This window comes from Lepidochelys olivacea, assembly GCF_965140295.1.
Source record: "Lepidochelys olivacea isolate rLepOli2 genome assembly, chromosome: 1".
Classification (NCBI taxonomy): Eukaryota; Metazoa; Chordata; order Testudines; family Cheloniidae; genus Lepidochelys; species Lepidochelys olivacea.
In genome coordinates, this window is record NC_140411.1 from 226890843 (window position 1) to 226916262 (window position 25420).

Sequence of the window (25420 nt, forward strand, 5' to 3'; positions counted from 1 at the left end):
TCCTTTCCTTCCTTAGGTTTCTCACACTCCATTATTCTATTTGGTCTCAAATTAGACTTTAAGCTCTAAGGTGTAGAGACTGTGTCTAACTGTAATTTGCTACACAATGCCAATACTGTATTGACCAAGCACTCTCGCTAGTTCTACTAGTACTAAACAGTTCAGTTTTTAACAGGAAACATAGGATGGGTTACAATACGAGACAGAAAAGAATGGAGTTATCAGAGAAAAAAATTCAGCAAACAAAAGGTCTAAAATATGTCAGAGGACATTACTTTTAACACGTTTCCTCCCAGATGGCTACACTAGAGGAAACATTTGAAATGCATCCTGCAAAGGACATTTTTGTAATCAATTATGTCATTTATTTCCATACACTTTAACAGAACGTTAACAGCATACTGTATTTTAATGAGTTGTAAGGAACTATTCTACACTGGAATGGGTTTGGATTTAGTGATTGAATAGATCATTTCTATCTCCAGCTCTTCTGATTTAGGTTTAGATTTTTGATTTCAGGTACCTGTGTGCAGAATGCCACATGCCTTGTAATCACACTTACTGCTTATGTATGTACAAAACAGAATAATTTTACAAGATGGTGGAGAGTAGAAACATGCTAGCTTAGGAAGGGCACCAACTAATCTTCCACCTATGAAAGTTTGGTTTCATAGTCCACTTTAGACCATGACTAACACTGATTTTTAGGAGGAAGAAGAGTATTCTTTTAGACCCCATCACAAAACCATCACATAGTTTTGTATGATCAGAAGTGCCTACCCAAAATAAACCAAGAACTAGAATAGCAGCTGTAGTGGAGGTAAAGGTTGAGATACTTTAGCAGCCTTGTGCAAACTAATGTTGTTAGTCCCTCAATTTCATGAGCATTAGTTGCACTCACACATTTCAAAACACCTTACACCTTTCCTCCCACTAAATAAATAAATAGAAACCACATACTCTAAGATATACAACTTAGCATTTATATATCATGCTCTGCATGTTCCACCATTAACTATTTCTCATAACGCCCCTGTGCAAAAAGTAAAAATTATTATCCCCCACTTTACAGATGGGAAAACTTAGGCAGAGAGGTGAAATTACTTGATTGAGGCTAAAGCGAGTCAGTTCTAGAGCTGGGTTTAGATTTAGGAACTCCCAACTCCCAACCCTTTCCTCATGCCTCCAGATCACTGGCACCAAAACACGCCCATATATGTGAAATTATGACCAGGTTCTAACTAGTGTGCTCCACTTTGTTTATGAAAGTTGGAATGGCAAAGAATAAATCTCACCATGTTTTTCAAAGTAGCACCACAATCTCTTTGTTGGCCCAATCATACAACCAGCCCCACTGAAATCAATGGGACAGTGAGATTGCTCACAGCAAAAGCACTTCATCCAGTAATAAATGTTTACATGTTTAGGTCGTGAAGAAGAACTTCTCCCCTGTGCAGAGGGCTAGAATATGGCCTATGCAATACATAAATTGACTTTAGTGAGACTTAAAAGATGTATAGGCCTGGAACTGGCCCTCTGCGAAATGGGTGAATTTCACTCTGTTAGAGTAACTAGTTCAGTAACCAATGGCTTTTCTTTTTTTTAAACTAGTGCTCAGAATTTGTAACATTACAGAATGCTGTGAAACGTATCTAGGAAAACCCTCTTCCAAAATCACCTGTAGACTTTTGTGTTGATGAAAATGTGTCAAGTGAACCAGCGAGGAACTGTAACCAACTGCACAATTCACTGTCCAAATAGTTTTCAAAATTCATCTCTGAATGCAAAGATCATTTTAAGATGATTTTGTTTGTTCTTTATAAGAAATTTTAAAGTAGTGTTCAGAATTAGAAAGTGCTGAATTTTTCAAGAATTCCTCTCCAGGGAAGCTTATTAGCTGCTTTTTATTGAAGGTTTTATTTTGGATTTGATTACTTCTGCTGAGGAACATCCATATGACCACAGAAAATTACAATTTCTGATTATATTTTGGAATGTAATACTTATTCACTTATCCTCTTTTTTTGTGTACTCTTCACTGTATTCTGTTCAGCAGATATCAGAAATACAAAGGCCTAAACCAATAAGATAGATATATGACCATCAAAATTCCATCCTAACAAGGAATTTTGTAAATGGCCATAGGTTTTAACCTTATGCAATATGGCCCTACCTTACTCACAAGAGAAGACCTATTTTGGGAAAAGAATGTATTTCTGTTTAATTCTTGACATTCTTTTTAACTAGTCAGAGCTGCAGATACTGATATATGAAGTATGGTATGACATGCTGCTGACTCTCTAATTATGGAATACGGATGTACAATGTCATCAGTAAGTGTGAGATCATCCTTCATATGTTACAGAAGTCATGGATGAGAAATCCCTTTTTCACAATTAAGTGAACCAAAACCTCTACTGGATGTGCTACCCTGCATCCGTCATGGCCTGATCTCCCACATCAGATACAACTTCCTGCTCACCTGTTGATACACCCCAAATTTTCCCTCTTTTTGTAGATTCAAGAAAGGGATATGTAAACCATTTTGGTTGAGGTCACTATACCAGTCTATGGTCCACCAAACTGTTCCTTGCCTTTTAAGCTTAATCAACACTGTAAGTTATCAATCATAAAAATGATTTTTGGGGCCAAAATACAAATATCTGACAATTTATATTTGAACTTGTTAAAGAGGAAAAACAGCTTTTATGGGTTAGCCAGAGGCAAGTCAAAGACTTACCATTTTAAATAAATATTTCACATATGCAATATGATTTTACATATGTATATACACACATATTACATAAAATTCAAATTAAATTAAATTTACACACAATGAAAGAGTGTGTCTCCATATATGTGTGGATCTATGTACATAAATGTGTGTGTATATGACGGCAAAGATGCACACCTACACACACAGATACCAGATACACACATTCTAGTGGGGTAACACATTTTATTTGAATTAATATTAAGACATTCAAATGCAACTGAAATTTCAGCATAATCATTTTATTTATAATTTAAAATGTAAATCCATACCTTAAATCGGTCATTGTAAATCTTAATTTAACAAACAAAATGCATAGATGACCATTTTAGCATAATTCCACCTTCTGTATAATTTAAATATAGAATTTTTTAAAATGAGAAATTTACATCCATTTGAGGAAAAAATCAGTCATTAACTTTGCAACATTTGATTATATAAACTGATAAATTATGTATTTAAAAATTAAATTTAAAAAATCTAAACATGTTTATGTAATAAAGATGGAAGAGCTTAAACTTTCACACAGCATTAAAAAAACTAGCAGCAAAGTTTTTAATGAGAATATATGACCCTTGGGTCTTTGGAGCCGTAGGCCTTCCTTTGGCCTTTTAATATAGTTTTCATCCATTTTGGTGCATATTCATCCCACATCATGAACCTTACAACACAGAGATGCACGTTAAAGGAGGGAGAATATGGATGCCACGTCCTCTAAAACAAGACAACAGCATTCTGGCACTCCTTTGTTTAAATCAGTGAAACCACAGAGACACAATATGCACTGTGTAAGTCTAGACAGCGCTTAATATTAGTTAGATGCACTTTAAATGCTCTCTCCATTCAAGTTTAGGTTTCCTGTATCAATCATTTACATTTAAGTAAGTGTTACTCTGCTTCAAGGGACTGATCCAAAACTCACTAACATCCAATGGAGGTTTTCCATTGACTTCAATGGGTTTTGGATCAGGCCCGAAAGGACCGGACATAATTTTTCTACAAACAAACCAGACAATAAATATAAACTGTTGTGTACAACAAATGTCAATATGCAAAATCTGATAAGGATTAAAAAAGGATGGTAAATGACAACAAACAGAGAACAAGAGCTATATTATTAATAATACTTTAAAAATGAGATGTGGTGTACAGTAGGAAGAATAAAGTAATTCTAAAATAAGAATCCTTTCTGTATGAATGTAAAACCAAAGATACAGACCAAGAGTTCGCAAATGCAATCAAATAGCGTTCCCTACCCTTTTGCACATTAACTGAGTTACAATTAAAAACAAGACAAAATACCAAAAGGCTGCCAAAGCATTCAGAAGTCTAAAAGGCTTTTGTGTATCAATAAAGCACCTACTAGACTAAAATTATTAATTAATTAACCATTCAAAATACTGCAAATATTTGTAATTTTTCATGTTGATTACACCAGATAGATGAAAACTTAAGTTTTAAGTGAAAACTTGAGTTTTAAGCAAAAACCTAATATACTTTGTGTTGAAAAACAATGACAGTCTTTAACAAAAAACCATAAACAAAATCCAACAACATTCCAACCCCACACATGGTGGAACAGGACATATACTGACCTGAATTATGAATGCAAAGTGGTTTGGCATACCATGACTGCAAAATACCAAAATACTACCAAATATTTTTCTACTCAGCCACCCCCCTCCCCAAACTAAGTAAATAAAATGACACAAAATCATTCTGTTTGCAGTTTCTTTTTAACTTTTTCAACCAGTTCTTTCCAGTATGTTTTCCTGTTTGTTTATATTAGCAGAAATATGGACAAATAAAATAAGGAAATACAAAGAAAACAAGACCACATAAGACAAGTATTTTTCTGATCCTACCATCTAAACAGATTTGCAGTTGTAGTTACACACTGTAGCTCACATTTTCTCTCAAAAATGTAAACAGAAAGCATGAGAGATTTTTGATCACTAAAAATGAGGATGTATTTCCTCTTCTTGACTTTTTCATGAGAAAAATGGTGAGAAATTCCTGTCTTTTTTCACTATATGAAAAGATACCATGTTGACCAGACAGGTGTGCATAGCATATGCATTTACATCATGCAAAATATACACAAGACTTCAGTGAGCTGGAACAATGCTGCAGAATTATCAGTTAGCAGTGTATATATAATCAATCCAGAGCTATAGAAAATGAACACTTTATAAATTAATATTTAATAAAGGCCTATTACTTGTAATAAAAATAATATTTTCTTATTTTTTTTTCTCTTACAAAAACTAAGATCAGTGTTTGAGGTGATTTATTTTTCTATTTTTTTTTAACAAGTCTGAAAAAAGCATGTCATTTGAATATTTCACTAAGATCAGGAAGGAGCTGGATGTTTCCTCGGCAAATAACCGGATATGAAGGCTAAGGTAATGGTACTCTTATAGACAGCCAAAATTCAATAAACAGTCATTCAAAGGTGTCATTAATATTTAGAATCCTTCCAAAAAAACATTACTCTAATTTAAATAAAGAATTCCTTTGTAGGAAGCCACAGCTTTAAATATGTTCCTAATCAGAACCCAATGCTTCTCCCGCTTCTTCCTAAAACTATCATTTATTGCACCAGGGTCATGAAGCTCCTTGAATCACCCTTTATCATTTTTGGAACTATAATTTACACATACAATGTCTTTTAAGAAATATTTGGGAATGACGTTCCTGAATAAAGTCCACCAGACTCCTGAAAACAGTGAGAGGGAAGAGAAAGTCAGTCTAATGGTTGCACTGTAATGTAAAACTGCTACGTACACAGGCTTGATCCAAAACCGATTGAAGTTAATGGAAAAACTTCCATTGATTCCAGTGGGCTTTGGATCAGACCCTTTGTTTCCAGAGGTCTGACATAACAAGTTTCAAATTTACTGAAGAGGCAAGAGTGTGTAAGTATTTAATAATTAGTAACAATAAACTTCAAAAAATAATGGTTCTTATAATGACTACCAAAAATAATGAGGGTTTAGATTTAACCACATACTTTAAAAGAGATTGAACTATGAAAGGGCCCGATTCTGCAGCTCTCATTCACGTGTGTAGTCTCAACAGTAAGGCCATCAGGAGAGGGAGGCAAAATCAGAGTTTTGTTCTATCTCACTGATTAAATGAAGTACTTTACCACAATCCTGATCCTACTGAAGTCACTGGGAGTTTTGCTACTGACTTACGTGGAGGCAGGAGTAGCTGCAGAGTTTACATGGGTTTCTTTCTTTAAAAAATCATACATGGATTTGTTCACAAACACTAATATATAGGTAAGACTTACAAAAGGGCCCCACAAAGTGTATAAATAGATTTATTGTGCCCATTAACTTGCAGGCATGCAAATGCCAATAACACTAAATCCTGACTTTTGTGCACATAGGGCCTGGTCTAAATCCCATTAAAGTCAATGGATGTCAGTAGATTTTAGATCAGGCCCATAATTACAGGCATGAGCAAACAGGGGTTTACACATGTATTAGAGTTTGTGCTAATGTAAGCTTGCAAAAGCTTGCACATGCACTTAAAAATCTAGCCTAGCTTTTTAATATCTACCTATTTCCCAGCACCTACTTACCTATGTATGTCGAGGGTGCCTACCAGAGTGGTTCTGGGTATAAGTACTACTCCATTGTCTAAGTGCTCTTGCTGCAATCAATAGTTTATCTAGCTGTATGCATGCAGAATAACTGAATGAATATTTTTGCACAAATCAAATACCATTGTATAGTGTATCAACACACACGGAACACGTTTCTTCGTCTTCAGCTGTACAGCATGCACCGTTTGAAGAATGAAACGTATCGGTGTTTCTAATTAAAATGTAGTTTTTGCCAGACATAAACTATACAAATCAAAATTAAAATTGTGACATGGTGTTGCATTGTTACAGATCCATCGGAACAGCCAGTTCAGCAAAGAATGATGATTATCTGCACCTGTTTCAAGCTGAGAGCAAGTGATGCAGTTAAGAAGTAAAATGCCTCATTAGAACATTTCAGATTTCTGAAGAGAAGGTGTCACAATCACAGACCTGCCCACACCTTAAGTAACCATTTGCAGGAGGGAATTTGAACCTTGCGGTTCAGCCTTGTAGACACCACAGCTTGATTATGTCACAAGAGCCAGTGTCACATGGAATGAAGGCAGATTACAGTGAAGTCATTCCATTTGTGAGGAAGTCAGTGGAAACATACCACTGATTCAATGATTCTATGTTTTATATGCAAATCTCTTCAAAAGAAATCTGGATGGAAGAAAATATTCCTTTCACTCCTTTTTAATTTTTTTTATTTTTAGTCTCTAAAGAATGTTTAATAATATTTGACATGTGTCAAATATAAGTACTACCTCAAAAGAGGCCAGTGCTCTATGTCTCTGTCTGTGGCCGTATGAAATAACCTAGGGTTTATATCATATCATATATGTAATATGAGCAAGAACAAGGAACTATAAGTATCATTCAGAGAGATGCCTCAAACCAAAACAAAATAAAAAAATCCCTCTTTAATTCATATTGGCCCAAATCCTTCAAGACTCACCCAGGCAAAATTCCAAAAATTTCAAATTTGCCTGAGTAAGGACACCAGGGTTTGGCTCTCAGTGATTTAAGTACAATTTATTACCTTTGAAAGTAATTATCCTATCATAATCCATCCACTTGTGTAAAGTATTGTGCACTTTGCTCATTTTGTTGTATTGCAATCTACTCATAATCTTTTACATAGTATCTGCTCTCTGTTCAGCACTTCACATTACTCAGAATCCTAGGACATGTTTACCTTTTGCTGTTGCATCTTCTTCTCCCCATATATTAATAGTATTTGGTAGAACAAATATTCTGGTAATGGGATATGTGGGATTTGAAAAGGGAATACTGGGATTTTTGTATGTATCTCATTCACATGCAACAGTATCCACAAGAACCAAAGTACTGTTAGGAGGAATTTAAAAAAAAAATAGTACCTGTTACTAGACAATAGCACACCCTAAATTATTAAAAAAAAATTAACTGACACTATTATATAAAAATGCACAACTTGATTGATATAAAGAAAGATATATTTTTTAATTATGGTGGGTATTATCCATCCTTGCATTTTACATCCATATACCACAAGATGCAGATCAATACTTCACAGTCCAGTATAAAATGTTTTAACAAGTTAAATATTTTAGCTCATGAGCGTAATTCCTAATATAGCACCTATCTGAGGGTTTTACTGAATTTTTTTATCACTGGTTTTTATTTTAAATATTAGTCAAAAATAATTTGAAACTTAAAAACTTGGATGAGAGAAACCGTCTAATGGATTAATTTTCATCTCCCCTTCCTTCGATTAATGTACGAAGTACATGATTTTATGCCTTACTAAATCAATTCATAGCATGCTCAAGAAAATGTTCAGAATGAAATAAACCAATCATTCTGCTTTTATTAGCTTTTTCATATCTATAATTTATAGCAAGTCATCTAGAACGTAACAATGCAAGCTAATTTACTGTAAATAATTTTGTGTTTCTTGTAAAAATACTTAACAATAGAACAACAACAATATGACAAGCTAGTGAGAAAAAAACTTCTATAGATATAGAACTATTAAGGTCATGTATCATGAAGCAGTTTGAATTTCCCTTGATGTGAATTTTATTTTAACTACCATTTTCTGATTTTATAACTACTACAAATAGTATAGCTTAAAACTCCCCAACTATTATTCTATTTGCATTGTTCTATGGAACTTACACAGGCCTCTACAATAATACTTTGAAGAATTTAATTTTAGCTTTGCTACCATTGAGTCATACATTCCTGAACTCCTTCCTTGATCTATACAATTCACCAATACATACTCTGCCTGGTTTTGAGTTTAATCAGCTTTACTACTAAAAGTTGTTAGTTGTTTTTTGTTGCCATAAAAGAGTCCAAATGCAATGCTATTACGTGGATTGTTTCAATCCAATATTGTCAGTGGCCAAAATTTAAACCTAGCTTTGTACAAGTTAGTTGGTACTTTCTTATTATTTTTGTTTAAAAAATAGATCAGTTCAGATTTAGTTGTGTTTTTTTTTTTACTTAAATGCACTGACACAAATAAAATAAAAATGAGCAACATTAAAATATTTTACTAAGCCTTCATATTTTGCAGTGTAAAGGAAAGCATTTTCTGTTACAAGCCTATACAGAAGTACATATATTTCCAGCAGAACAATGATATATTCTCGTGTATTTGCAAATGTACATTTTACTTGGCTGCATGAATTATACACACTAAATATGATATCCACCTTTTCATAGTACCGATATATCTTAAGTGTTCAGAGTTTGCCAAATTGACTAAGAGTTTCAGGGTTATGACAAGAACATCTACATCCACATGCTGTTTTGATCTATAAATGGCATTACATTATAAAAGTATTATACTTACATAAATTCCTTCATTAATATTTTGTGTCCCCTAAACTAGGACAATTCTGAGCATTCAGAAACAATACATATAAAAGCAGAAAATACGTATGCCAAAATGCACATTGCTAAGACAATCAGGAAAATTTAATCGTAGTGGGATGCAATTACCATGGTCATCACTGAGTAACATTCAAAACTATCAGTTAATAAATGCACATATGCACACGTGCAAACACACACACATATAAATGACAAAGGCTAATATAACTCAAGATTAGCTGTTTTTATAATTGGTGAGAACATAATTGTCTAGCAACATATTTGTAATTAAAATAAAAATCTGAATTTGCACCACACAACTTTGTTTTGTTTCTTTTCAGGGCTGAGCTTCCTTCTGTTAAAAAAAAAAAGACCTAAGGGGGAAAATAAAAAAGTGCCATTCAACAAAGAAGCTACAGTGTAATCAATGAAGGCAAGACTGGCACAAGTCCTAGAACATTTGCATTCAGAAATAAACGCCGTGATCGACCTTTGTCTGGTTTTACACAGACTGGTGAAGGGAGGAGTAGACTTGAAAGGGAGGGAGAATGAACCCCCCACAAAAAATTAATAACTGTACTGCTTCCTTAATAACCTGCAAGTGATCATTTAAAATTAATCTGAACCTTGATGGTCCAATATGTATTGCAGGTTAAAAATAAATGAATACATAGTCAAAAGGCAATCTCCTGATATCCACTAAGAGTTTCTGAAACTTAATTTTCCTACTTGGTAATTACTCCAGTTGTTCACTCCATTGTGGAGGCAAATAAACATGAAATGTTACCGCATATCAATCAGAAGCATCTAAACGATGAGAAAGACTCTTACCCTGTGAATGGTGGGAAACAAGCCTCAGGGACCAGGTACGGAGAGAGGATGCCAATGTGTTCACCTTGCAGCTCTGCAGTCTCCTGTAAAAGCAGATGGAAGGCACTGAGTGAGCTCCATAGTATTTCTTGACTGTGCAAGTGCATGCAGGCCTGGAAGAAGGGAAGGCGGTCCTTACCTAGCAACGGGTTCCAGCTTCTCGTCCACATGCTTTCCCTGCCACAACTACCCCTGGCTGCCAGCTCCCAGCAACAACAATAGGAGACTAAAGGGGTGGCATGAAAGGGAGAGAGAGAAAGAGAGAGAGAGGGAGAGAGAGAAGGGGAGGGGGAAAAGAGAAGCGTGTTAAGCTTGTCTGGTAGTTAACAAGTCTTGAATGAAGAATGTTAGCAAACAGACAAACAGCATGTCTGATGCATGCTAATGGTCCTGGCTTCACCACTGACACTATGAATAATTCAGTAGTCCAAAAAAAAAACCCGCCTTATCTTTTCAAATGCCTATAGAGAGGACAAATAAAAAAGTACGCCTAAACTTTCTCCTTTTAGCCTATATCTGCAGATAAAATTCAAAAGAAAGGCTGGGTAGCTGACAACACCTTTACCAATGTTGCCGCTTACACATTTCCAATTCCTATTTTTATTGACTATTAATTTTCCCCGTTTACTGCCTATTTTATTCCTTTTGTCTTGGAGCTGCCACCTGTCCCAGAGACAGCATTTTACCGCACACCCCTTTTCCCTCCTAAACAGTGAAAGAAAGGGAGGGGAGGGACCCTGCAAGGACAAAAAAATCCCCGCAGTATTTCCATTTCAGCCACGGTCAGATTATAAGGGGGTTGGAGGGCTAGCATCCATCCTTGTTCATGTGGCACAGATACCTGAAGCAATTAAAAAATATACAGAAAGAAAGAAAGAAAGAAAGAAAGAAAGAAAGAAAGAAAGAAAGAAAGAAAGAAAGAAAGAAAGAAAGAAAGAAAGAAAGAAGCTGGTTCCATGAGCAGCACAGGGCACTGGTACTCAGGGGAAAAAATCACCAATAAAAGCCATCATTCTCAGAGCACACAAACTCGCAAATCCTGATTCATTGCTCAAATACACCAATTTCTTTAACCAGGGTGGAAAAAAAATGGATCAGCGGGGGTGGTGGTAGAAATACTTGTAGCTTTAAGCTCAACACTGCAATATACTGTACAGCCAAGCACAGCACAGCAAACAAGAAAAATTAGTCCCGGTGTTTTTTTTGTTTTTTTTGTTTGTTATTTTTAAAAAAAGGAGAAGGGTTTAAATAAAGGAGGAAAAAAAGAAGATCCTATTTGTAGCATTTTGAAAAGTTCTGCTCTGGCAAAGGCCGTCTGAAGAGGAGGCCCTTGCAGCAGGAACGCAAGCTGCAGCAGCAATCTTTTTTCATAGTCCAATCTCCCCCTTGTGAGCGACTCGAGCCATCTGGCTAAGAAAGAGGAGGAGTGTATGAGCTAGCGAAACAGAGAAGACTGGAGTTGATGATGAAACAGAGGCACGGCCCTGCGTGAGCAGGCTAGTTTTCATCATACGCACACACACACACACACGCACGAGTGCGCGCACGCACACACACACACAGTGCAAGCAAGCATACAACAATGAAATTAAGCACCCCCCCCCATACAGTAACAGTTGCTTCAGCGCTCCTACATTTGCCCCCAAATACAGCACAATGCAGTCTTGTGTTTAAGACGGGGGTGGGGAAGGAAGGAGGGGAGAAGGGAGACACACAGCAAAGGAATTTTAATGCATGTACAATGTGACAATAAGTTTAAAAAGGCAGCTCGTCAAATTAATCTTTTAATTACAGCTTTTTTTTCCATGAGAAAATATCTGCAGGGATAAAAAATATGAGGTTCTCTCTCCAAAATAATAAAACAAAATATAGTTACAATATTAAGCCATCCATAAACACCATCAAAATGCAGCACAGAAAAATCAGTGTAGTAAATGGGGATTTAGAAAAAGTAAATACTGTATGTGACAAAAACTTACTGATTTTGTTTTCTCATGCCCTTACTTCTAAACCAGCTGCACAGCCAAGCTGAGGCTGCTTGGCCCTTATAACTATCTTGGCACAGAGTCAAAAGCTGATAAGCATTTGGGCGAGACAGCTCAACTGCTGTGCTGGAAGAAAAACAGCTGCCATGATTGCTGTTTGATTGAGAGCGCTTACACACACACACACACACACACACACACACACACACACAACACATCGGACGGCAAAGACAAGCTACAAATGCCTGAGGATTCAGCTTTAGAGGATCAACACACATTTCCTTTAAAAAAATATAAGTATTATAAGGTTTTTCCTCTCTCTCTCTCTCTTAAGAAAATGTACTACGTAGAATTGCTTTTCTTCTTCCCATCCCCCCTTCATAACCTCAAGCAAACTCGAGGAATCATGCCAAAAGTCCCGTTGCTAGTTACCAAGTGCATTTTTTTAAACGTCCCTTTTATACTTCTTTCCCTCATGCTTGCTGTGGAATATGCAAGTGAGATAATCTTTCCATTACTTAAAAAAGCAATTAAAAACAACTTTCAGTTGAACTTTCCTTTTTATTGAGGGGGCAAATGGGGGAAGGGGGGGAGAAGAGGGAGAATATTTTTTCCTCTTCCCAGAACCCAACATTTGGCTTTTTCCATTTGTGGCAGATCACTGTAACTCTATTGTAAAACAACTTCCTGCCCCTTTTGGCTCAAGTTCCAGTAGCTGCTAGGCTAAGTTCATAGCACAAACTTTTTTTCTCCTTGCCGAAGAAGCAAGACAAAAAAAATCCTTGCTAATTATTTTGACCTCTTTTTTGCAAATGGATTCATAAGATGAATTTATTGCAGTCCCCTTAGCAATGTTACAAAAGAGACGTCCGTATACCAGCTGGATAATTCATAAACTTAAAAGGTGGGGTTATTATATATATATATATTTTTTTTTTTAATTTTTATTTTAAATTGTAAGTCTTAACATCAGCACTGATAACATACTAAGCTGCTTCATCTGCTGTATTTAATTTGTATATCTATCATAACTCAGATCGCTGGCTTAGTATATTCAGCCTCCCCCTTACTTTTCATCTGCTTTTATACTCTAAGCTAATCTGTACCTCTCCTCTTCACTCTTCCCACCTCTCAACTTATCCTAATGAAAATACCCACCCAAAATCTCCCTCTCCCTGCTAAAAAATAGAGATGTTTGCAGTTCTCTGGTGTAACCAAAAGGTAAAAAATAAGGCCTCCACAACTTGCTCTCTCACGCTCTCTCTCTCTCTCTGTGTTTCTCTCATAGCAACAGCATTTCCTGGTACGCCTGCTTTGGCATCCATCAGCATTTTTACCCGTCCAAGTGTCCTTTTGCGTCACATCTCGCCATTTCAGTCAACCAATGAATTCTCCCTGTTGTAATAATATGTGTGTGTGTGTGTGTGTGTGTGTATCTATAGCTATATATTCTGTTATTGGTATGTTCAAAAAATGTTTTATATGCTTTCCTTACAAAAATGCTGTCAAAATGTTCGATTTGCCCTACCATGGAAAAAAAAAGAGACCTTACACTGTTCAACCTGAGGGTGTCCTCCTCCTGAAAGAATTTTACCATAAGAAAAAAGGGATCAGGTGATTAGTTAAGGAAAGCCATAGTTATCCCTCTGATTTAATATTTATTCTGCTTATACTATTATCTCTATCATGGCTGCACTTTAAACCAGCTATGAGGTTTCATGTAATTAGAAGTCTATACAATATATTTCAATGGTCTTATGAAATACTCCTGATAAAAATATTTAAAGAAGTTTTGTTCCTTAAAATATGGATTAGGAAGTAGTGGCAGGAAAAGAAATATCATGAAAAAAAGAAAGCTGAGATGTAACATTTTATTCCCTTGCAACAATCGGTTTCCCTCCCCAGAGAGTTCTCTCCAGCCTCTGAAAAACTCACTATCCTGGAAAATGGAGTAAAGGTATTTCAAGTCATAGTTTTTACAAATGGCAGTCCAATTTTCATTTTTCATAAACTCAATGACTCAAACATCCAGTATTTCAATGATCTGACTTACTGTCACTTACAAAGATGGTTCAAGATATTTTATACTTAACACTGTTTAAAAACAGCATAGCTTCCGATACTACCATTCAAACTCCTAGGATGCACTCTGCCTGACTGCTCACTAGCAAAAGCCATACTGCTAAGAACCCGTATTACACTAATTAAAACCACAGCCTCTACTGTACTTGACAGTACATATTTTTCTGCTACATATAATGCAGTAAACTGAAAATCATCTTCCCTTTTTCAAGCATAACTTTTATCACATTTGATCTATTAAAGCAATGCATCAGCCAGCTCTAGAAAGTCTAGGGCAGTACATGTGGTTTTCTACACAATGAACCATAGCTGAGCTGTGCTGTGCTGCATCCTGAATGACTACTGAAATATTTAACGACTCGCTCATATCCAACTTTCTCACACAACCCCAAAATCTTGAGAAAGAGCTCACTCAACCACTAACATTCTAATCAGGGTAAATATTTCTTTCATTAAGCCAAATATATGCTTTATGGTCTACCCTTAGCAATTTTTTTTAACAGAATGAAACCACAAAATGTTTTTAGTATTTGTTTTTGGGGCATCACAATGCAAAATCTTTATGTGACTATCACAACACAGGATGACAAAACATCCAAATACTCTCTTCTGTCCCTCTTTTTGATGAAGTAAGATCATGTTTAAGAATCATGAGCTAAGCCTGTAGTAGCTCATAAATGATATGTCCATTGCATACAGAGTGCATATGTGCAGACACATGTGCCATCAATTCAGACAGCTTCCTGACAGTTAAAAACTGAAAGAAAAATGAACGTAGGACTCTAAACCTATTGGACATTAGAACTATTTTTGTACAATTTCTTATTGCTAACCTTAAACAGTGGAAGACAACATGACACTTACTGTGGCATGCATTTGTCAGCATACGCAGGCAAAAGTTATAAACCCTATACAAAAGAAAGCAGATTATATTCCACTGTGTATCCAACAATTTTTGTACTGTTGACACAAATACAAATATGATTTTAGATTTTTTTAATGGTTGGACTAAATTATCCAAAGATCTTTGCTTTCACTTATGTTAATTCTCGAAATGCATGTTAGTTTTTGTTTCTCAACATCTTATTATTAATTCTGTCCATTCTATGTCAGAATAAAGATCTCCCTCTTCTCCATCTTCCAATTTTTGATAAAGTAAGAAACTGAGGACAATTAAGCTCATCTTTTTTCTGTATCTGACCTGGGAGAACTTTTGGGGGATGGAGGACAGGGGGGACTAAAATGAATCTACATTATGCAATTATGGCTGCAAATGCACAGTTTAACATCCTTTTGAATTGTCTTAGCCCTTACATCTGGTACCATAACCCTAAAATAAGAGTGAAAGTAACCAAATTTTAGATCACTGAACAGAAAAAATAAGGTTTAGAAGAGATAAGGACAAACAAACAAAGTTTAATTCTGTACTATGTTCTTAATGGAGCAAGGATTCAAGAAAAGGAAGTGGAAACATTATTTTAAAGTCCATTATCTATGAATGAGTTAAAAAATGTAAATAGTTAACATGAAGGCGATATTTTGATATTTACATTATTACATATTTTTATAACCTTTTCTTCCCATTTATCATAAGACCTGTCTATAGGAAACACAATATCAGACCTCCTCCTTTTATCCCTTCTGTTGTATGCTTATATTTTTAATTCACAGTAGGCTCTCTGCTTATCTAAAACAAAGATTAACCTTGGTTCAGTGTAGTAGAGGTACCAAAACTAAATTCAGATTTAAAGAAACAGTACATTTTTTTCTTTTCTTGTACACAATAATTGAATTTTTAATAATTGGTAGCACCTAATTACCTCTGATATATATATATATATATATATATATATATATAAAATTAAAAATGAATATGCATATAAATTGGAGAAAGCTGACCCAATCAAAAAAAATTATTTTTCTACAGTAAGTCTCTGCAGAAAGGTTTAATTGCATGTCTTAGAAACACATTTTTTAATAATGTCTAAAAATATTCATTTTTGTCATAACTGACAACACTGAGAATGCTTCCTATATAACAGAAGGTTTTTCTTTTTAAAGATACTTACCAAAAGTTAAAGATAAATCTTAAAAAAGCAAAGCAGTCTTACCAATTGTCCACTTGAGACTCAAGGTGACATTCAAAATCAAAATTACTGTAGATTTTATAATCTGTACAGTATTTACATATTGTACAGTCCTGATTTAATACGATTCTGACCTAGTCTTGTATAACATCCTTTAATGTCAATGGAACAGTGGCAATTTAGTCATGGGGACAAAAGACCCCTAAATACCTATACACCAAATAAAGACAATTTTGAAATAAGTGTTTCTGAATGTCTAAAGGTGGCTTGAATAAGGATACATTTCAAAGATATTTTCCTTCAAAACATAATAAAGCATTTCACATAAACATTTTCTTCATTACACTGTATTTTAACAGGAATGTTTTATAGAAAACTTGGCATTAAAATGGTATCAACACAAATGAAACTCTGGCAGGAGAACAATTTTTTTTCAGGAAGAAAGCATTAAACAGTGCATTGCATTAGCAGTTTTAAAAAGTGTGCTAACACCACATTTTTGGTTCTTTTGTAACTATTTTTAAACGTACAGAGCCGTGTGCTTAAAACTGACAGTATCAACATTTTGTCCTATGTACAGTATTGATGAATGCTCACACTACAATCATAGAATCAAAACACAAGATTAAATGTTGCTTACTGGCTTCTGTTTAGTTGTCATAAACATGCTGCAAAGTTTTCATCTGCTAATTTCATAGCAGTGTATATCTGTGATGGAGGGCTAATCTTGAAACTAAGCAACTATATAGTGTATTTTTTTATTTTTAGAGGACAAGGGAATATCGGAACACTTACAGCACATGACACATTTTATTTTACTAAAATTTAAATCAGTAACTGCACAGCACATTTTTGAAATTCAATACGGCTTTTCACATTTACACTAGAATCTATTAATTCATGGTTTGATGGGCTATAATTTATTTTTAATACAGGGATTGGACTATATAGTTTTACAGTATGGATTATCGTCATTGTTTGATAGCCTAAGTCATTGCCTTTCATATCTTTTAATAGAAAGCAATATAGCATAATACAATATACGTTAATTTCTATATAATGTATATAAAACATACATGTCTGCTCTGAAATTTTCTGAAGGTCCATTCCACCACGCTCACTTCGATTTGAGTAATACAAGGTGTCCCACTGAAAGCAATAAATATTTTAAAAATATTAAAAGTCAATCTATAGAAGAAAATCTATTTCCTTATATTTGAGATTTTATTTGTAATAGGTTTATATTCCCAAATTAGCTAAACAATAACAATTATCATAGATACTAGGATTTACGGTATAAGAATTAGCAACTTCTATTACCAGTGAAGGCATCTATGTATTATTATACAGAACAATAGAGATCCATTACAAGTTCCAGGACACTATACTTCATGCATAAAATATGACATGACTAGTTGTTAAAATGTATTTTGCAGGGGACTCTTGTAGTATGTACATTTTCTCCTTTGAAAGCAAGTGATTGTTGAAGGGGAATTGTTTGTTTTACAAAGATGTTTTTTGTTATGATTTTTAAATATAAGAAATAGAGCAGACAAGTTACATTTTTTAAAATAAACATCAAGGGACCAAATTCTGCCACCCTACCTTACTCAATGAGTAGCCCCAATGTAATCAACACACAATTAAAGGAGATGAAATAAATTGTGCAAAGGCCACCTGTAAAATACATCTTGATAGTTACTGAATGTCATATTTTATGCACAAAGTTTAATATCCTAGAAATTTTAGAAGATCTCTATTATACTGTACAATAATACTTTTACACCTTCACTGGTGACTGACATTACCTAGCTTTTATGCTGTATATCTTCTGTTCTATTCTAATGCCTATGGCAATATTTTACCCTGATATCACCGGTGAACATAGGGCCACAATAAGTTATTGGTTTTTAAATAGAACTCTCCACTAATTTAAATAGGAGTTCTACTTAAAATGTCATGGAGTTTTAGCTAGCCTACAGAAAAAAATTCTGAAGAAGGAAAAGCTCACTGTTAAACAATGCATGACAAGCTGCAATAGGTTAGCAAATATATATGCTTCAATTTTTAATGAAATCCACAAAAACAGGATTTAAATAGTTTTATACTGTAAACTAGCATACATTTTCAAACAAGATAGTAAACTCTCTGAGAATAAGGTTGCAATATACTAGAGTTCGCATCTTTAAATTATAAGGAGAGGAGTAAAATTTTCAACAAAGGTAATTATAATGATAAATGAAACGATAAGATACAGTACCAATTACTATAAATGGCTTTAAATAAGAAAACTTCAGTAACAAGTGGATGTGCATTACAATAAAACATACATTAAACAATGACAATTCTTTGTTTATTTACAGATATGTATATTTATGCAAGATTCTATAAACATATGATTTAACATGTTATCCAGTTGCAAATTGATTATTAATATTGTTTATATATTATATGTTTAACTTTAGTTTTCCAAGCTCAGTTAAACATATATTTCTCTTTAGCCAATTTATACTATAGTAAATGATACACAGGACACATTTTAACTTTATCTAGCTAGCTTTGGTGTATAAAAATGTTGAAACTCGAATCTGAAATTGTAAAGAAAAAAATATTCAGTAGTGGTGGAATTAAATCTTTTTTCACAAAAGAGAATCTCCTAAGAAGTACTATGTTGACACAATATTGTCAAAGCAGTAAAATCTCATCCCAAGAGAAAAAATAATCCCATTATACATATTATTTTTACCTACTTAAAAAATACTTTAAAATAACCACGAATCTTTTTAAATTTTAAAAGGCTGTGCTTAGTTTTCAACACAGACAGCAATTATGAAAGCTAGGTGTTGATCACCATATTCATTCAATCATTTTTATAATCTGTCTTCTATTATATTATAGAAGATATTGGGATGATTTAGTTGGGGATTGGTCCTGCTTGGAGCAGGGGGTTAGACTAGATGACCTCCTGAGGTCCCTTCCAACCCCAATATCCTTATGAGTCTATGATTCTATGATTATCAGAGGGGGAATTATTTTTCTCCTTAGTCATATTATACGTACCCATGGTATCGAATGTCAGCAATTTCAGCCATCATCATACCCTTACACTTAGTAAGGGATATATCAATTAAAGTTTATGGACTTCATGTTGTATGAGATGAGGTTCAATAAATAAGATAACATACACATACATGATCAGATTTTTTTAATATATAAAGGTGTACCCACACAGAAAAAATTGTACAATTTCTAACAAATGTACACACATATTTCATATTTAGCAGATATGGTAGAAAACATATAGAGAGCACTAAGAATTGGAAAAAAATTACCCCAAAAAAGAAAGGAAATGTGAATAGTAGATCAAATTCTGATCTGAGTTACACTGGTATAAATTCAGAGGAGCTCTGTTGATATTGATTCTAATGATTGATTCACATCAGTGTAACGGAGAGATTTAGTCAAAAGGCTTCAACTCAGCCTATTATATTTTGGATCTGCAACATGTAAGGTCCTACAGAAACAAGCGTCAATAACACAAATCAATGTTGCATATGAATATATTTTTTTAAAATGTGCTACAATACCAACGGAAGACAGAATTCCCATTCTTCTGTGATATTGCAGCAAATCTTAACTGAATTGCAAATAATTTTATTTCCTATTAATTCTTATTTTAGTTTTATTGAAAATTAATCAGCATGAATATAATTTTAAATGTATATGATATTTTAATAAATGTAACTGCAGCATAAAATCCAAACAAAGTTAACAGAACACCTGGTGTAAGAAAAATTTGCCACAAACTTTTGCTATGCTAAATAAATTGATAAAATTTATTAATTGGCATCATCAATTAAAAAATGCCATGAAACCTGTTACCAGATTTATTCAGTCAACCGTTATTTCAAAATAATTCCTTTTCAGCATACTGAAAGCCCTCAGTGGACATTAGTGACAAATAGCATGCAAAACATCAATTTTAAAAATTAACCGTTTTCTGCTAGGCATGAATACATCTCTTAAATTGCAATAAGACAGATTTTAAATGAATAAAAGATAAATTCAAAATTGCACCTTTCAACATTTTTATTTTAACATATTTATTTTAGCTATAGCAATGGTATCCCATCATTTTATTCGTCCACCAAACGAGTTTCAAGACAACTGTACTATAAATTAGCTAGTGAAAATAAGTAACATAATAAAGTAATGTTGCATAGTTACAGAAACACCTTTTGTGTCTTGGCAACAAGGCTGTGAGTACTTTTGGTAGAAAAATAGACTTCCCTTTGACTTATTTATAAACACATCTGCTTTTTAGAGAGCTTTTTATGCTAATACTAGTATCAAAATTGTCTTTTAACACCATTATCAATTCTGTGATAGGAACGGAAAGAAATTTACCATAAACTGCTTTAACAAAACACCATGCTGATATTTTATTTCTAAAATGTGTGTGTGTATTTACACACATCCACTGTATATCCTGCAGGTGTATGTATACATATATTTACACACATGCAGCATTTAACCAATAGAATATTTACACTAACACACAGTTGTATATGTCTACAAATTTTTGAGGTATTTCCTAGTGTAAGGCCTGTAGTATCATGTCCTGTGTATACAATCCTGTTTAATATAAATTTTGCTAATTTACAGTATTTTGCTAATATGACAAAAATTACAAATATAATTTAATTTTTTTGTCAAAATACAAATACAAATGTTCCCTTTCTTAGTCCTAATTCCACCTCACTTTTTTCCTTACTATACTAAAAACAATGTAAAAAAATCTGAATATTACCATGAAACTTTCAGAATGTTTTTGACCTATAATAAGCACAGGCAATTTCAAATAAAGAGTGTAATAGTTTTTAAACATGGCACCTGAATTAGTGCATATACTATTCCCAAAAGCTAATAACCAAAGTCATCACAAAGTAACAGATTATAGCACATCAGTAATCTTTTAACCCTTTACACTAATTTAACCCATTCATTACTAGATCCGTAGTATATGTATACTTAGCTATTAACTACATTAATGGCACTTGAGATCTGATACGTTCAGCAGCATTGAAACAATTAAGGCAATTGGCATAAAATCAGACATTTTTGTCTAATGGGGTACTGCACAGTGCACACCTACACATCCAGAACAAAATGTTGTTGTTCCACACAACAAAGCTCAACAACAATGTTCTGTTCTCCTTTCGTGCACGGAACTTCCACTGGCAACACTGCTGAGTTTTCTACATGTGTAAGGAGACCAGAATATTGACACTGAGATTAACCATGTGGATCCTCAGAAGATAAATTTTATTGAGCGTTTTGTACTTATACAGACACTGACACGTAGAAAGATGTGCGTGCATGTGTGTTATTTACACATGGAAAGATTTTTATAGGAAAATTAACCAAACCCTTGCCAGTTTGACCCTCTCTGTACTCATTCTGAGCATAGCCAATAAGTGGACGAGAATTTAGGTCAGTCCCAAAAAATTTAATTTATCAAAAAAGATTATTCTGTGTTTAAATCACTATATGCTACACTAGCCTTTGAATATATAGACCCTGGTAGTAACATTGTCTTTTTGTTATCCTGGCACAGAATGCCATTTGAGTAGCGTATACTATTTTTCTCTACAAAGCAGATCTGTATAGGGTGAATCCCTGCTGCGGAAAATACAAAGATGTAATTCTCCTACTGCAGAAAAAACAGAAATGACAGCACTTGTACAGAATACTATTTTATTTTCAGAGATGTAATGGCACAAACATAAATGGCACATTTGAACTGTGCTATTTCCTATACACTTCTATTATTAATAGAAAAATAAATATAAACATGTAAACATACAACATGCAGCTATATGTACACATGTAGCATTTTAATTCAAATAATTCAAAGGAAAAAAGGCCAAAGGAACAAATTCCACCCTGGGGAAAGTGCACACATTTCCATTAATTTCAACTGAATTGTGCCCAATTATAACAGGCCTAAATATATTCCAGGCAATTTAGCATTAAGGAAATCCCTCACCTCCCTAACAAAATAAAATGAAGAATAGACTCAGCAGTTTTTGTATTAAACCCAAAACCTCACCAAACCCCAATTCTAACAGCATTTTCCCCCCTCCTTTTTCTCCACATCAACTACAGTGAGAGTAACTACTCAAGGGACCAACAAAAGTCAGTTGCATAATAGAGCTGGCCGTCAAAATAAAGGTAAAACAAGAGTGAACTTAATACATTTGGGGATTGTTTTGAGAAGGGAGTCTCATCCGATGAGGTTGCTTAATGAGACTGGCTCTTGTATAAGTTTCACTGTCTAGATCACATTCGGAAACTATTCTGATACCCTAATGCTGTTAAAGTGCTATGTATGTATGTATCTCTGTAGTGGCAATTAAACATCAGCTATCTTGAAGGAAACCCAGCCTTGCTATTGAAATCTACAATGTGTATGCGATGATTAAATCATTGCCAGTGATGCTAATACTACAGCATCAACTTAACACTTGTAAGGGAGTGTCTGTCACTTTCCTGCACCCTGCCAGAGATAATGTTCTTTTTAAAAGAGTGAAAACCACCTTTGAATCAACCACTAGGACAGCTTGTTAAAAGTTCAGAAGGCATCTCAGTAAGAAAACCTTCAAAATGCCCCCACTCAGTGTGATGATTTAAGAGGTGGCATCTTTCAGTATATACTAAAATCCCCTTACTACTAAATATATTATACTGGATAGATTATTTATTGGGAAAATTGAAGGTATTTGCAAGACAGCTCTTAATAAAATAAAAACTTGTTTACTAACAGAAAGTAAGTCCCTAATGTTAAAGTGACATGGTCAGATCAATTGAGGATCCCCATTTTGTTTTTAAAGAGAAAGGAGCATTTACAAAACCTAAGATTGACAGAAATGTTTCCTTCATTTTTCTAGAAGTCTTTTTGTTCAGAATAAACATTCCCCTATAGCAGTGGTTCTCAACCTATTTATCATTGTGGGCCACATCCAGTACTACCTGTATGACCCTGAGGATGTCACATGGGCTGCAGCTGTGTGTGCTGATTGGGCCGCGGGTTGAGAACCACTGCCCTATTGTGTCTGCAACCCAAACATTGCACCACTGTCCTAGTGCATTAGAACTAAAAGGTGAAAAATCACTAAATGAACAATAAGGCACAGTGAAACTCACTCATCTATTTTCACTCTCCAAGCTAAATATACAGCAAAAAGGCAAACTATTACTGCCTGTATGCAAAGGTAACTCTTTGTATTTTCAATATTCATTATTTTAAATATAACTTGTTAACACAGGGAAGGAATTTAAATATATATGATTTCTGACCTGACAGTGTTCCTTCTATTATGCAAGATTTAAAATGGACATAACCCACATTTTAAAAACATTCTGGTTTATATGAAAGCCTCAGTTATTAAACTGAAAGATTTTTAAAATCTAATTTATATTTCATGATTTAAAAATATTTTATTGTTCATTTCTGTTCACTTGGACAAAGAAAATATATTTGCCCATTGCAGTGTTTGTATATAGCCAGTTTTACTTGCCGGTTCTTATGTGCTAGCAGCAGGCTGTGCTTGCTTGGTTCCAAAGCAGGACTGTTTTCATTAAAATCAAATACAAAATCATAAACATTCTATTTACAATGGGTTTTGTTTCAATCATCTTATTTTCTTTTGTGTTATTACTCAATCCAAATTTTGGACCTAAAAGTAGTTGACAGTCTCTAATTGAATACATACAATTCCCAAAATATGTTCTTTACTTTGGAAAAAGGAGGAACTTAGTTTTTTATTTGAGATAGATAGAATTCAAGAAAAGAAAATTTTAAAAGGAAAGAACTCAAAAGAGCAGTCAATAATAAATAATAGCTTATTTGCAAACTTGTAGAAGCATTCGATTTTCCAGGTTATATTTTCCTTTGTTCAAAAAGCAAATCCTTACTATAGCATACAGCCCAGTCACATGGAGTGTGCTGGTGAGGTCTGCAGCATCTGAAAGAAACTGGCCCCTGTAATGGGTACACTCCCCCTCCTCAAGGAGAAGAGTCCTGCACAATTGTCAAATCGATGTTGAAAATCCACTAACACTGCTCCAACCTCTCTCTCAACCCCTGCCCAAAGCCCCTCACCTATTCAATTGCTTTTTGGAAGTCCCAGCATAATTGTGCTCTACAGTACATTGCGGTCTCTAACTTCTGCACAGGTTCTCCATATCATCCTCCCTACTCCTGCTGCAGTATTGCACGAGATCCAATATGGTCCAGGCCTTCCCTCCCTAAACACACACGATCCACTATGGTCCAGGCCCTCCCCTCTCCTCCCCCACGGCGGCATGAACAAATGCAAGCAAGATTTGCCCACAGTATGCTAATGATACAGACATACAAGAACCTAGTACAAGGTGTAGGGCTTATTACTGGAGTGGTCCATTTGTAATCAGTAGAAATACTTACAAGTAGCTAGTGCTGTCAGGCTCGGCTAGTGTAGATAGCCAACAGCAACATAATGGACGCAATTCTCTGCTCCATTATACCAATTAGAGCCAGCGTACTCCATCGTTTTTAAGGGAGTTACACTGGTGTAAAATGTGGTATAACTGGGTGGAGAATCAAAGTCAGTACGACTAGATCTATCAAAGTTTGAGGGTAAATAATTATTTTAACATATTTTAGCCCTGAGCCTGCACTTGAATCTATTCTTGTAGACAGGAGGAGAAGTCATAAAGTTTTATATACTGTGTGTTATTTATTTTTATGAATGTAACATTGTAAGTTTTTGTTTGATTCTTTTGTGCTCAATTTTAACTCTGCTGTGTTTTAAGCAAATTGGTTAAGTCATCAGAGACTAATGGCTTATCTTTGGAAAGAAGGAAAAATGTATAAAACCATATTTTTATTCAAGATATATGTGGTCATAGGTTGAGTAATTATTTGGGGATCTAATTGTTTTATTTCATAGATTTCAATGATGAATGGAGAATATCATACAGCAGAAACGGATGGACATGGGTAACAGAACATAATGCAAATCTTTCAAACGTATGAAATATTTTTTTTCTGAAGGAAGTAATGGTTCTATAAAGTAGCTGAGATAAATTTCACAATGATCACTGGTCACATTAAGCA

The 25420-nt window shown here is 34.4% G+C and overlaps 1 protein-coding gene and 1 long non-coding RNA gene across 2 annotated transcripts in view; one reads left to right on the top strand and one right to left on the bottom strand.

The window, feature by feature from the left end:
• The window catches only part of LOC311521392 (uncharacterized protein), a 351557-nt gene that overhangs the window by 92720 nt on the left and 233417 nt on the right, over positions 1–25420 (bottom strand). The window contains exons 3-4 of the mRNA XM_084629708.1: positions 17337–17409; positions 10068–10150 (exon numbers count right to left, since the gene is read on the bottom strand). Coding sequence (XP_084485834.1) covers positions 10068–10150; positions 17337–17409 — 156 coding nt within the window. The remainder of the gene's footprint in view (positions 1–10067; positions 10151–17336; positions 17410–25420) is intronic.
• Positions 12753–25420, top strand: part of LOC311521417 — a 33958-nt gene continuing 21290 nt past the window's right edge. Inside the window, exons 1-3 of the long non-coding RNA XR_014711895.1 lie at positions 12753–12995; positions 22429–22494; positions 25254–25333. This is a non-coding gene — a long non-coding RNA (uncharacterized lncRNA). The remainder of the gene's footprint in view (positions 12996–22428; positions 22495–25253; positions 25334–25420) is intronic.